Source organism: Battus philenor, unplaced genomic scaffold, assembly GCF_028537555.1.
Source record: "Battus philenor isolate CCGP_79_NKW_IND1 unplaced genomic scaffold, ilBatPhil1.0.hap1 SCAF_18, whole genome shotgun sequence".
Taxonomy (NCBI): Eukaryota; Metazoa; Arthropoda; class Insecta; order Lepidoptera; family Papilionidae; genus Battus; species Battus philenor.
In genome coordinates this window covers 13386798-13402002 of record NW_027181680.1, presented here as the reverse complement: position 1 = coordinate 13402002, position 15205 = coordinate 13386798, and the positions used below count along the sequence as shown (strand labels likewise).

At 36.6% G+C, this 15205-nt stretch overlaps 1 protein-coding gene across 1 annotated transcript in view; it reads right to left on the bottom strand.

The window, feature by feature from the left end:
- The window catches only part of NK7.1, a 117221-nt gene that overhangs the window by 70837 nt on the left and 31179 nt on the right, over positions 1 to 15205 (bottom strand). Inside the window, exon 3 of the mRNA XM_068763646.1 lies at positions 6419 to 6660. Coding sequence (XP_068619747.1) covers positions 6419 to 6660 — 242 coding nt within the window. The remainder of the gene's footprint in view (positions 1 to 6418; positions 6661 to 15205) is intronic.

The window sequence follows — 15205 nt, the reverse complement described above, 5'->3', positions numbered from 1 at the left end:
GTACGAGAGGTCCCCAATAGCGGGGGTCATAAAAAAAAATCAGTGAACTTGGATTAAGAGGGGGTGACAACAACATTGACCATAGGACATCAAAAAGAAAAAATATTTCTCAATAAACCTCAAACACTACAACTAAAACCAAAAGATATAAAAATTATATTCAAAATTGAACATCCTGTATATACAAAAGAATCCCAGCGTCACTCAATCACTACAAAAGGCCCATATAAATATCCTGCAAACTAAATAGTGTTCTATGACAAAGGATATAAAGTTCAAAACAGTACAACGTCGCGAATAGTATGTCTCACAAGTGGTTCGTCAATTAGTGAAGAGAGCCGGCACTTAAACAATAACAGGGAGCGCTCGCGTTCGCGACGTTTCGAATCAATTTCAAAACGCACGGCGCAGCGGTTGGTGCACTGCGGTCGTACCGGGGTTCAATTCCACGGCAGAAATACATGCCCGAGATCACTATCATGCTTATTTTAAAAAAGAACAACTATCTAGTTCCTCGCGGAGTTCTTCTCCATTGGATCAACATTATAATTTTGGCAGTATCTGTATAAATACATATATAAATGTACATTGTATCAGTCTTGACATTCCGAAGATGCTTAACATACGAGTATATGAAAGATTGATTTTTCGTTTTATATGTACGTTTAAAATCAAGCATTTTTTAAAAAATAACTTCTTAGATTCAATAAAACTAATTTCCATTGCATTATATTTGTTAAATTTTTATTTCTTTATTTGTGATGTGAATTCATGCGTTTTGTTGTTTCATGAAAGAAAGGAGATGAAGGAATATATTGATACAACTCTCTCCAAAGGCAGTATATATAACATAGTAAAAATAATGCAATAAGTGTGAATTACACTGCACCTGCACTACTCAAGTATGTCATTATTAAGAATATAATTGTAAGGCTTCAAAGGGAACACTTGTATCAATAGGTAAAGACTAGATAGTAATAATTTATTGAATCAATAAATATAATCATTTGTACCGCTAAGCGTGAAGCTATTAGTACATTTCGACGTCTAAAAATAAACAGTGTACCATACGAAAAAAATTTACAACCCACGACACGGATACGATATTTTTAAATTTAAGATTTAAAGATATTTAGAAGATTGATCACGAAATATAATTCTCATTAACCTTTTCGATCAGATGATAAACTAATAAATCTAATAATTAATGTATTTTTATGAAAATAATATACAAGTTAATTACGACTAATTAGTTTTAATGCTTAAATATCTGATTAGCTTTAAATTTGTACACTCAAAATAAATTTACATTATACGCAATTAGGGATTTTAAATGCAATTCTTAAAACGGATTTGAAATAAGAAAATGGTCGCTATGAAATGTTTTTGATATCTCGTCGAAGTCGTTGGCGATGTTTTTTTTATTAATTCTATCTAATTACAAATTTGCCCGTAGATAATTAGGCTATTAAATTAATTATCCTTTTTATTGATAAATACTGTATTGCTGTAAGGATTTAATAAATAAAAAAAATCTGCATTTGATTTAATTAGGTAAAATTTTAAAGGTTTACCTATGCTTGTTTTCAGTAATTATTTAAGAGTGCTCTTTTAGTTTAAGATCACTATTTTAATTCGACTTTCGTTCTAATTAAAATCTATTGTATATTAGAAAATTATAAGAATAGATAAATAAACAATATATTTTTTTATGGCCCCCGCTATTGGAGGCCTCTCGTACTCCTAATTAGTTGGGATCAGGGTCTTTCTTTATTCTTCACTCACTATCATTTTTCTCAATTTCTTTTATTCTTACCTCATTTCCATCACAATATCTTTCATATAAACAATATATTGAATAAAAACACTCGGTAAACTTTTTATATAGAGGTACCAGTTTCAAACTAACAGTATTCCATACGGTGTACAGTACCCGGCAATAAATATTGCACATCGTCTTTTGGAAAGAAACAATCGGCTAGTTTCGGCTTCGTAGAGCGTTATCTCTGTCGCACGAAATACTACGACTGACAAAACGTCACATAGGTGGTATGGGACAGAGATAGTCTAAAATCATACTAGATGGCGCTAGTCAGTAAGCGCTGATTTACCGACGTTTTATTCTCTCTGTGCATGTAATACGTGCTTTTAAAAATAAATAATTACGTTACAAAAATTGTGATCCTATCTTCCTGCACCTTGTAGAACAGCCTTCAATCGTCTGCAATAATTTTGACTTCCAAAAGTGTTCTGCATTCACATTGCTTATCTTCGGTATCACAATTAAAATAAACAGTGAGCAAACGCATTTTAAAATCTTTCTGTACATTTTGTGATTTCCAATATAATAAATAAATTAATGTAACATATTTCACGTAATTTGAAATAGGTGTAAAAAAATTTTGCTAACAAATTAGCAATAAATTTACTCCTATAACCATCCTGTATAATCCATGTATATCCCAATCATCCTGTATAAAACCTATGACACAATTTAGACAATTGTTGGCAAGTATATCGCAGTCAACCTAATTACAATCTAGACTAGAACCTAGCACCTGGCCACCGACGTGTCGTGTATTATAAAGCGGCTAAATTTTAATTAGTGCCACCATATGTGTCGGATCACGCCACGTGGCGGGGGACGCCCTCAGACCTCCCCCTCCTCTCCTATACGCTCCCCGCAGAGCCACCTTGGTGATAGTATAATTATCTCACTTTAGGACATACAAATTGATGTCCAAGGCAAAAGATATAGCGAGTTTTTAGTTTTACACAAAATTAAATTGTTACGATTTTTCGTGTTTATTAAAAGCGTGCACGTGTATAAAAATATAATATAGTGATAAATACGGAGCCAACAGTAGAAATATAGATTATTATAAAAACACTTTTCTGAACTGAATAAAATTAGTAACTTATTTGTTGATATTTTCTCTTGTGATGACTTAGAATAATCATGTCATTACATGATTAAATTCATTAATTTAAATAGGTCATAAAACAAAAATTAGTAAAAGTCCAGCTATAGTGAAAAGTATTTTGAAGGCGTAATACGTTACGTTACGTTACGTTCTATAGTGGTTGCTATAAAAGATGAAAGGCATTTGTAAAAGTGATCACAAAGCAAACCAACTAAGTTAGTTCTGATCACTTGTCATTACAAAACGTTTGGAACCTCCAAAGCTTTGCTAAGTTAAGAGATATTCTTATAGAAAAGGTCGATTTAATTTTAGACTATCATATTGAATTCTTTTAAAGCGTTTCTATAAAGATTTACGAAGATTGATCACTGAAGATTACTAGAAAGTAATAAGGATATACGTAATCTATTACAAAGATATATATGAAAATTGAACGACATAGCTATGATCACGAGAAGTGCCTGGATGCGGGCAGCACTCGGTCATTGTGACGAGACTTTAGAAGACGCTTATATCTTTCTGAGAAAGTCTATCTTCTGATGATGTGTGATGATGATGTTGAAATTAAAAATTAAGATATTAGATGTAAAAGTAATTATATGTATTCATGTATGTATATATATTACACACATAGTTCAGCCTATGCAAGGCATATGCCTCCCCGAAGATATCTTTGGAGAATATACCATAATCACCACACTTGGCAGGGGGTTAACGATAGCAGAGGACGTAGGTGCACATCCTCTGGAAACTTTTTTCAAGCAGTGGCAATCTTATATAATTAATACACAAAATATGAATTGTATTCGGAAATCGAACACGGGACCTACGATCGCAGGTCTTAGTCTTTAACCACTGGACTACCACGGCTAATATACATGAATAATATTTAAAAAAATTCGTTATTTGTAATTGGAGAACCAAAGAAGTCGTTTATGTCTTTAGGCTTCAATGCTTATGGATTATTATTTAAATTCTTTGAGTAAGTCGTTATCTCCTGTGACTTGGACCGCGTCCGACACGAAGAATAACAAACGACGTGTGGGCTACAGAGAAAGCGTTTAATTCCGTTGAAGATTTCGGAGAAGGCGCGACGGTCCCGCGAGGTGACGACCCATTAAGTAATTAGTTCTGTCGAACTGTGCGGGCTCGCAGCTGTGGTGACGTCACCGCGCTCTCGAGAACAGACCAACTAGAAGATTATAAATATTAACCGCTGAGTATCACTGCTCGTATTTACAATTGCACTGGGTTTGAGGAGTAAGAGCGCTTAAGAAGCTTTGCCAGTCTCATCTGTGAACTGGGAACCACCAGACTTCTATACCAGTGTGTCCCAACGTAGGGCCCACGTCCCACAGGAAGGCATTGCGATTATTGTGGCAATTCGAAAGTGGACTCAAGACGAGTTTAACCATTTTGCTTTAATATATATAACCCTTCGGACCCTTCCGTTCCGTGAACCGTACCGACGAAGCTGTAAAACCCTTACAGCTAACAACATTAACATCATCAGAAATAATACGATACACTTTTTAGTTTTCCTTTGCAATACAAGCCGTTCTTTTCTGGAACGCGTTCTCCGTCGATATCAGGATAGTCAGGAATCGTTGCGCATTTGAAGCGAAGGTTCGATGGGTGTTGCTTGACAAGCTGACGGGATCATCGCAGTAGTTCGATTTTAAAATTTTTATATATATGTATATAATATTTAATGGAATCAGGCGTTACCTCGCGGAAGTCCATCCTAAGTAAGAAAAGGAACAATATTTAGCCACTTCCGCACATGCAGTGGTACTGCCAAGCACTAATCGGTGTAACATAACTCCTGAAGATGCCCCGTGGAGGGGTGAAACACGTGTTGAGTAATTTGGTGGTGGCGGTTGTGTGATTCGCATTGTTTGCCGCATGCGCATTTATCAGCGGGCTGGCGGGCGGTGCATTTCATTGCACGACTACCACTGCATGCGCCGAAGTGGCTAAATATTGGTCCTTTTCTTACTTATATATGTATATAATTTATATAAATATACATATATATGTTACATGTAGGGACGTAAGAATTTTAGAAAGACTACTGTGGGGCATTGCACAGAACAGGTTGAAAAATACTGTTGTAAACCATTATTTCTCAAATGGTAGGCGGGAGTCTCAACCAGGTTTATGTAGGCATGACAAAAAAATGACGGTACCACAGTTCGTGAGGTCACGAAAATGTTGCCTTCGGTAGTAAAGAACTAAAATATTGACTTGAGTAGTAACTTCACTGTATTGAGTGTTTTTAAGGAATAGACAATTTGTGTTGTATAGTTTTTTTTACGACCAACATTTCGCTTTTATGTTTTCAGTTTTACCTATTCCAACAAGAATATACCAACTGCTTCTAGTTTTTAGCAGAGCACGCTTCTTTTTTTTGGACTGGTCTGTGGCTACCGTTCAAATGGAATTTGAAGATTTCGCGGATTTCAAATAGCAGAACTCAGAGTGAGACAAACCTGAGACCTCTATTAAAGTATCTAATAGATTCAGGCGTTACTTTGCGAAAGTCCATTCTAAGTAAGAAAAGGACTAATATATAACTACTTCCGCTATGTAGCAGTAGTCGTGCAATAAAGTGCACCGCCCGCCAGCCCGTTGATAAATGCGCGTACAGCAAACAACGCTAATTACACAACTACCACCGTTAAATCACTCAAAACGTGTTTCATCCTTCCACGAGGCATCCTCAGGAGTAATATTATACCGATTAGTGCCGAACACCGAGTCATTTTCATCACTCGGTGCACTTTATTGCACGACTACTGCTACATAGCGGAAGTAGCAGTATATTAGTCCTTTTCTTACTCTTTTAAAGTAGTGAAACTCAAGGCATGGTACTATTTGACCGAATTGGAAGATTGCACACTTAGATCGCTACAGTAGACGTTCCATGGAGTAACCAGGCACAAAGTTCCCCACGTGGGGACATAGGCTTGGGCGACCAAACCTGACCAATATCACTACTACAACGTCGGAAAGGGTTAGCGCTGCGAGAAGTGACGGAAAAAGGGTTTCCTTTATTCCTGTAGAATTAATTATTCCTACGTAATTAAATCCTTTACATTAGCAATGATTAGTGTACTAAGATTTGTAATATTTACTGTTTAATTTTGTTATATACGACATAGTTACTACTGGGTTATTCAGTTGTGATTAAATTAAAAAGAGATTAAATCATACCGTCCGCGCCACTTGGTACCGAAATGCAACGTGGTAGTAGATAAAATTTTATCAATTGTTTATTATATTATATTCTGTTTTCAAAAAACAAAATCAAATCTAAGCATCTTAATATATGCCAGTGTACTGGAACTTTTATCTAATAGACTGAAAGAAGTTTAAAATACCTCGAGTAACTGATGGCGACTGGAAGTCCAGGACCAATGCCGCGGTCATAATTGGTAGGTTGGTATTTAGTTTATTTTTTGTATATGTGTGTATATATACATGTATCTCACCTGAGTCTCTGTAACGTTGAGGAGTTTGGCCATGTCAGCTCGTTCGCCTGACGAGAGATACTTCTTCACTTCGAACAGTTTCTCCAGCTCGAAGATCTGACGACCGGTGAAGGTGGTCCGCGCCTTCTTCCGTCTGCCCACAGCCGAGTCCTCTCCCTCCTCACTCGTCATCGAACCCTCCCCTCCGAGCGGTGATCGGACATCTTCCGTAGACTTTTTCCTCTTGATCAACTTTGAAGGATCTGTAATATACAACGAAGCTTACTATCGCGTACATATTAAAATCTCACAGTGTTATAACTTTAAAAGCGACACGTTTAAAAGGAAAATGGGTAAGAGAGAAATCCGAAGACATTCTCAACAATGTACTGATTGGTACGGGCGTGAAAAAAGAAATAACAGGAATATAACTAATCATTATTTTGTAAATGATTTATTGTTTTTCAAGAGAGCTCTGTAGAATCATTGTGATTTAAAATGATAATTTATGTTACGGAGGCTTTTCCATAAAATTTTAGAACGCAGCCTCCATTTTTTAATGAATTCAAGGAGTCTATACCTGCCATAGACAAATTCTCTGTTGTTAGTTTGACCCAATGTACTGATGCAATGACCTCATGACGCACTAAACAGTAACAGTAGAATGGTACGACACCCGTTTTCAGGGGGCGGCCGCCCGATCCGTAACCACTAACAGCGTAGGCGAACCGAGGTTGGATCCGGATCCATCCTAGCTTCGCCTGAGGTCCACGCTGCCGTTCTAAGCCGCATATACATCAACACTACACAGCTCTACTCGGGTAGAGCGGTTTACTACATGCGAACGATTTCGTGCAGCTGAAATGCCTCTCCAGCTTTTGTTTTATTTTTAAGTTCACGGAGCCGAAGTGACGACGAAAATAAGCAAGAAAGTAGAATGTTCGAGTAATATTTGGTCGTATGTTATTTTTGAAGAAGTTTCGAAAACAACTGTCATTGTCATTTATTTTCGTAATAAAAGTAAAAATTTGTGAGATACGGTTTCAAAATGCCGAAGTTTTAATTGCAATCGAATGTGTCGTATGAAAGACATAAAAAGTAATGTATCCACCCGCCTTTTACAATGGTTTTACATAATAATATGCAAGGATGATTGTCAAAAAGATTTTTATTTTTTATAAACTTTTTAATTATTTATGAGTTGACACGTAGTTTAATTATTGATATTCTAAGAACTTTAACTTTCGTATATTATAGAAATACTAGCTGATCCCGCAAACGTTGTTTTGCAAAAAAATAAAGTTTTTTATTAACAAATAAAAAATAAGGGTTAATCGTAGAGGGGTGAAAATTTAGGGTTGTATGCATTTTTGTATGCTGTATCATAATAAAAGAAAAAAAACTAAAAAAATTGTCTAAAAAATAAAAAAATTTAGGGGTGGACCACCCTTACCACTTAGGGGTATAGAAAATAGATAGTAGCCGATTCTCAGACTTACTGAATACGCATGTAAAATTTGGTCAAAATCGGTCAAGTCGTTTCGGAGGAGTTCAAGTTCGAACACCGTGACACGAGAATTTTATATATTAGATTGCAAAAACGATATAGCAGGAAAGACATGTAGTACAACATATAGAATATAAACGATACACTGAATATGAGCCGATAAACACATGCTGTCATTGGCGATATGATCGATGGTAATCGATACATTGCGCGCGGCGTTCGGAGCTTTGAGCCGGGCGACCGCGGCCGGGATCCGGGCTACAGTGCACTGTACTCTTGACCCACACACACTTACCGAGTCCAATCACACATGGTAACAGGTTCATATTTTATGACAGACTGCGCTTTGCCAATACGTTTAGGAAACCAATTATTAGCGGGAACGGAAAGAAATGTCGCTTTCACAAGTTAAATTCACACGACTACATTTTTAACAAGTTTTCATTTCTAATCAACAATATATTAACCTTCATTATCAACAACCTTTTGCCATCTAGTATATAAATCAATGTCGGAGCGGTAAAAATCAATCGGTTGTGTAAAATATGTCAACAGAAACGACATTACTTTTTTCCCTTGTGTATAATACTAACAATAATAGCACATACTCTCATATTTAAATGACTTTCAAAATATTGGAATTGCACATCTTTCAACAGTCAACTGGAAGGCATAGATATATACACTATACACGTGAAGGGTTTGTGATCGTGTGGTATTATAGTACGCAGAGAACGATGCTGCCCATCCTCTGGAAACTTGTTTGTTAACAAATCCTATGTAAATAATGCATCGACAACATTTAATTCCACGCATTGACATTAGTATAGTATTAATATTTTTCTAATAATCCAGGGGCAGATCTGAAATTGATTATGGAATTTTATTATACGTACGTATAGCTTGTGCCATAAATGATTTAGACTAGACAGGTATGGTGGACGTTATAAGTTTTCAACTACTTTTTAATCTAAGTAATGTTGATTTACTTGAAATATATCTGCACTTGTAAGCAGCGACCACTTGACACGTCCCAGGTTAAGACCCAAGCTTACTCGACACCCTTCGTACAACAACACGTATCCAATTGGCGCCGCCGGAGTAAGAGCGCGTAGTGTTTATAAAGTACTTCGAAGAAGTGAGATAAATACTACGCACTCCACATTTCAACCGGGACAGTCCTGGCGGCGGTGGACAAATACAGTTTCTTGCCGTCACCCTACAGCTTCTCGGCAATCCGTGACAGCGGATAATTAGCGCTAATTGCGGCCACGAACAATACGCTCTCGTTACGTGAGAAGCGATCGTATTAATGTATGCAGTTTTTTATATGTGCCTAAAGGTGTGGACACACTGACAACCCGCTATCGACAATCAATAATTTTAATTAATTTTAAATTCCTTGACCCTTTTTTAAAATGTCCTTTATTATCTTTTACTTTGTATTCTTCTTCTTCTTTCTTACCGCGACCGTAACTATGTCGTTGGTCTGCCTAGAGGGGGAGCTACAAGAATTTTGTACTTCCACAAAATTCACTGTTAATGCATATTAGCCATATATTAATTTATTCACCTATTTATTCTTTTTAGATCATTTATAATAATCACCTCCAGAAGAAAAAGTTTTTCAAAGGCCCCCTTTTTGGAGACTTCTCGTACTTCCCCTGTGTTATACAGGGACTACTTTGTAACAATAATAATTTCTTTATAAACTTTTCTCACTTCTCTCTTTCTAAGTATTATACACTCATTCATCTTTTACTTGTCACAAATCTTTTTATTCTTTTTCTATGTCACCTCACTTTCATCGCCTTCTCTTAAAGAATACTGAAGGTATTACAAAGAAAAGAATAATATATGAGCCCAAACAGAAACTAGAAAGTAGTTAAATTTCAAAATGTGCAACCATAAACATTGAAAGAAGCTAAAAGTTAGAAAGGCGGTCTGATTTGAAAAGAGCCTACAACACACGCAAACATTGTTTTTGTTGTCACTTCCACAGATATATTTTAATTTACAAATCCTATTGTTCGCGAAATTCAATTTCGAGCTTTATTAAAATCATTTACAGTGCAACAGGATTCTTATACGACTTGTTAAAATTGGTAATTTTTTTGTTTTATATTTACTTAAAAAAAAACTTTTGATGACGCCTAGCACAATCGTCGAAGCGTCTGTTTTCTGTTAGTTTTTAATATGTGTTATTTGTATTAATAATGTAACGTGATGTCAAAAGATACTAAATCAAACTACAAAAAAATGTCAACCGTATTTTGTTTTGTAATACTTTATGACATTGGGAAACATTTTAGAAAATAGGCCATAAAACCTTTTATTTTTGACACAAAACAAACAAGAATACAGTAGTCGTGAAGATAATAAACCCGGCCACAAGTTCCAGAAGTCATTTTACAAAACATAACAGAGTTTATATAATTCTTCATCAAAGGCAATCGGACGAGGAATTTATTGTTCGCTCAAAACATTTGATGTTAGTTCAAGAATTACGATGTCAATATTATTTTTAAACTACGTTTGTATTAATAAATACATCCATCTTGCAATATGTTTTGTTTAATTATTTTTATATTTGTTTAATATGCATATTATATTATAACGCAACTGCGGTTAACTTAACAAAAAATAGATTTATAAACAGAAGTTCTCGATCTTTGTAATTGTAAATAATCAAAGAGCTTAGCTAAATTTAGATATGCTATTACAGAAGAGCTTAAAATCATTCTAGTTTCTACTATATTAAGCTGGTCTGATATGCTTTTGACGTGCAACTGAAAAATAACATACATAAATGACCCGAATTTTGTTATATATATCACATGATACATATCTAAATTACTTTAAATCAGATTTGATACTAGTTTGGGGACAGCAATCATCGAGATTTTTTGTCTTTAACAGTAATATTAGATTTTAATCGAACATATATTTATTGTTATAAATATACTAGGGAAATATTGAAAGTTATTTCGTTTGTATGTTATTGAATAACTATAAATAAATAAAATCCCGCTCCGCCTATCGCCCCGCTCGTCACTATGGCCTCGTGCCATGGCGCACAATGACGCTGAGGCGACGATTTGAGTATCACACGTAGCGGCAGATATTAATTACAATGCGAGTGTACGTGTCGCCCCCGCTCCCGCTGCCCCGCTGCCCCCTGCTCACCGCGTTCGCGGAATCCCGTGCCGCCAGCAAATTGCAATTTTCCACGCGTTGCGAGACCAGCTGATAGCGCGGCACCGTCCGCTTAATGATGCTACGTAACAAGTATTAATATGCCCGCTCAGCTGTCGGCGCGCGTCTGAACCGTATCGACGTCATTACACTTCTATAGAGCCGGTGGAGGAGGACTTCGACCCTTCGGTTAAGTAATGACAAAAATAAATTCATTTATACGTGATTGTTTATATGTATTTAATGGAATCAGGCGTTACCTCGCGAAAGTCCATCTTAAGTAAGAAAAGGACCAATATAGAGCCACTTCCGCACATGCAGTGGTAGTCGTGCAATAAAATGCACCGCCCGCGAGAACGCTGATAAATGCGTATGCGGCAAACAATGCGAATCACACAACCGCCACCGCCAAATTACTCCTTTATATGTGTATAACCTTTAAATAGATAAATGTATAACTCATATGTTGTCAATTAAAAACTGGTAGAGCACAGCAGTAGAGGACTAAGGCTTGCGATCGTAGGTCGATGGTTTCGATTCTCAGTAAGCAATCTTATATAATTCACACTTTGTGCATTAACGATCCAAATACACGAGAGACTCTCTCTGATTCTAAACCATGAGCTGCGAACATTTGGACCAGAACCGTGATCATAGATCTTTCTTTATAGACACGTTGATGAAATTTTTTCCGTCGCTTCTCCAAGCGCTAAATGAACGAGTACGAGTTCTAAGCCAGGGGTACGCAACCTTTTTAATCAACAGGCCAATTTTAATTTTAAATTTTTTTAACCGGCCGCACATAATGTAACACTCATTAATATTTTACAAAAAAAAATTATAATGAACATAATAAGAAAATATATGAATTTTAATGCAAAATAAAAATGAACGAGATATGAACGGAAAAACGAATACATCTGAAAATTTTATTGAGAATTCTGGTAACGTTTTTTTCGATACAATATAAGATACAAGCTTGTATATAATAAGTACGCAGCTTTCTAATCTCGCATCACTCTGTTTTGATCGGGGTTTATTGTAAATAAATTCAATTGTAGAAATGCTTTGCGGGCCTCGTGTTGGTCAACCCTGGTCTTAGCCAAGGTCATCTTTCAGGAGCCCTTGGGCCATTTCATTTTATGAAGCACCCACCCAGGGAATCTAAGAACACGACGGCCTTCAAACCCGATAATAATAAGGAGATAACTAACGGACCAAACCTAGGCCCCTGACGTAGACCCCGAGAATCCGATCCGTAAATGCCAATATGGTAACAGTGTAGAAAGAAAGCTCTTTATTTCTATATCTAAGTACTTTAGTATTTTTGACACATCGCCTTAAAATATAAATGTAACTATTGAAGTTGATTGATTAGAAAACTATTGAGCTGGTTTGATCAAGTCCATTGGTGATGAAGAGTACGAGAGGAGAAAGGTGTACGACAGCTGGAAGTACTAAAGCAAATTAATTATTCGTCTCAGGTCGTAGAGAAGATCAGAATGTGAAGAATGAAAGATTTTGTGAAGAGAGAATTTTAACGAAAAAAAGTAGCAATTAAAAATAATTCTGAAAAATTATTTATTCCTTCTCTATATAAGGCAGGGCAACAAATAAAAAAATGTCATTACTCAAGGTTCTAGAGTTTAAAATGTATCGAGCATTACATTATTTAGCGCTCTTTTATAAAATAATAGAAAAAAAAATACTGAAAATTAAAAAAAATAGTATTAAAAAATGTGACATGAAAATTATCATTATTAAAAAAATATATATCTATATTTATATCGGCGGTCCGGACTGTCATCAGGCTTTATTCATTTATTCATTCATTCAAGTCAGGCGGTAGAGTCCATTGCAAGGCAATAAAAGGTATCAGATTGGATCCACGAGCTCTCAAGTTTAGTTAGAGACTCCATGCGGCGCAAGCGCCTTTGAAAAGGCAAAACATCTCAAAAGTCGTATAACGTAGATCACGTACATTTGCGTAGACGCAGTAAATGAGAGGAAGAATAAATTAGCAGAACCGCGACGCGACACGGGGCAGCTGGCGGAAGAGCGACGCTCCGTTTCACGGAATTCGCTTCTCTGTTTATTTACGCGGTGTTTTCGGGTTTCCAGTTCAAAATAAATCAACAACTGTCTATTCGAATTGTTGGCGGGTGCGTTTTTTGATGAAAAACCTTTAGTAATTGTAATTTTTTCACCGCGACGTAGTAATGAAGCATCCTTATATGTTAAACTCCATCTTAGAACCATGACCATGTAAGTGTTGTAAATAGTATTGAATACAGCTGGTTTTTGTGAGACTTTTGTGGTTCCGTATGTTTAACGCGACATAGCGATAGGCCGTGTATCTTTCAACTTAGTTTTGATAACAAAACTTAAGGGTCCATACAAATTACTTTTTAAGAAAACAGAGCAAAAATGGTGCTTAAATCAAGTATTTGTTGCAAAGCTGGAAGGCAGACTTCTCCAGAATCCTCACCTGCCACCAAATACTACTTTATTATCAGATTGGCCTATTTTGAGTATTTTAAAGTTACCGAAGACAGATTTAGATGAAAAAAGTTACTGCAAGATCGAATAAGACATGAGGAGATTCACAGAAGAACTAAGACCACTGAGGTAGCTTGAAGAATTGCTCGAAGAAGTGGCAGAGGGAGGGATACATTGCTCGTGCAACGACGCGGCGTGGGTAAGCCTCCCAACTACCCTCCCTGATAGGCGGAAAAGAAACCATGAAAGAATTCCTCAGTTATTGCAAAAGAATTATACAATATGCAATAGAAAAAAATAAAAGTTAGGCATCAACAAACAAAAACAAAAACAAAAACAAAAAAGATATGTAAAAATAAATAATATTAAACTGTGATAAAGATAAAGATAAAAATGTGATACAACAAAACTAGAAATTAAGAAAATGTAAAATGAAAAGAGGATGAAAAAATGGTAAAACAGAGCAAAAGGGAAAGAAAGCAGTATTGTGGTATAAAAGAACAGAATGAAAGATTATGTGAAGAATGAAAGAGAAGAGAATGAAAATAAAATAATTAAGTGAATAAATTAAATTCTAATAAAGTCCCTATCCCACCTTAAATAGGGGTACGAGAGGCCCCCAATAGCGGGGTCATAAAAAAAAGCCTCCCAATTGTGTTGACTGACACCTAAACACCAAGAAGTCGTTGTTGGGGGGAGAGGGGGGGTGGCGTAAGATCGGTGATCGTGACGATCTAGGCCTTGTAGTGGGAGATAGTCTCACTACAAGGCCTAGATCGGTTGACATGATGATAATGTTTTGATACGACGCGTGGCTTCGCCAGCCAGGATTCTTTTTCGTATATTTAACGGAATCAGGCGTTACCTCGCGGAAGTCCATCCTAAGCAAGAAAGGAACAATATTTAGCCACTTCCGCACATGCAGTGGTAGTCGTGCAATGAAATGCACCGCCCGCCAGCCCGCTGACAAATGCGTATGCGGCAAACAATGCGAATCACACAACCGCCACCACCAAATTACTCAACACGTGTTTCACCCCTCCACGGGGCATCTTCAGGAGTTATGTTACACCGATTAGTGCCAAACACAGAGTCACTTTTTCGTATCGCGGACAAGTTACAGTTCAACACATAGAAGTTAAAATATAAGTGTCTAGAAGCAGTCGTCGCTATAAAAATAACAGTGACAATAAATTACGAGTCAGTTATCAAATATTTCGGTGTGGCGAACTACATAAACGTCACATAAAAGCTTTTGTATCAACCTAAATATGCGGGCGCGTGTAAAGCCGTGTCGCATCTATTAAATACGTAATAAAAAAAATATGTGAAGCTACGGAGCGCCCTTTTATGTGGGCACCCATTCAAACGGACGAGGTACAGTCGCGCACAATCGAGATCATAATTCCCGAGCGGACGATAATTAATTGCATCTATCCAAACACAGCTCCGCTCTCGAACAACTGCTCCTTGTTAGGGTGGCCACGGTTTTGGTAATAAGCCGGATAGTCCTGTATCATTTTCATTATCACCATGCTGGCAGGTCCTGCGCTGTCTGTATCCAGCGATTTCCCTACTTAGCTGCCTTGCTTTGCTCCCTTGACTAA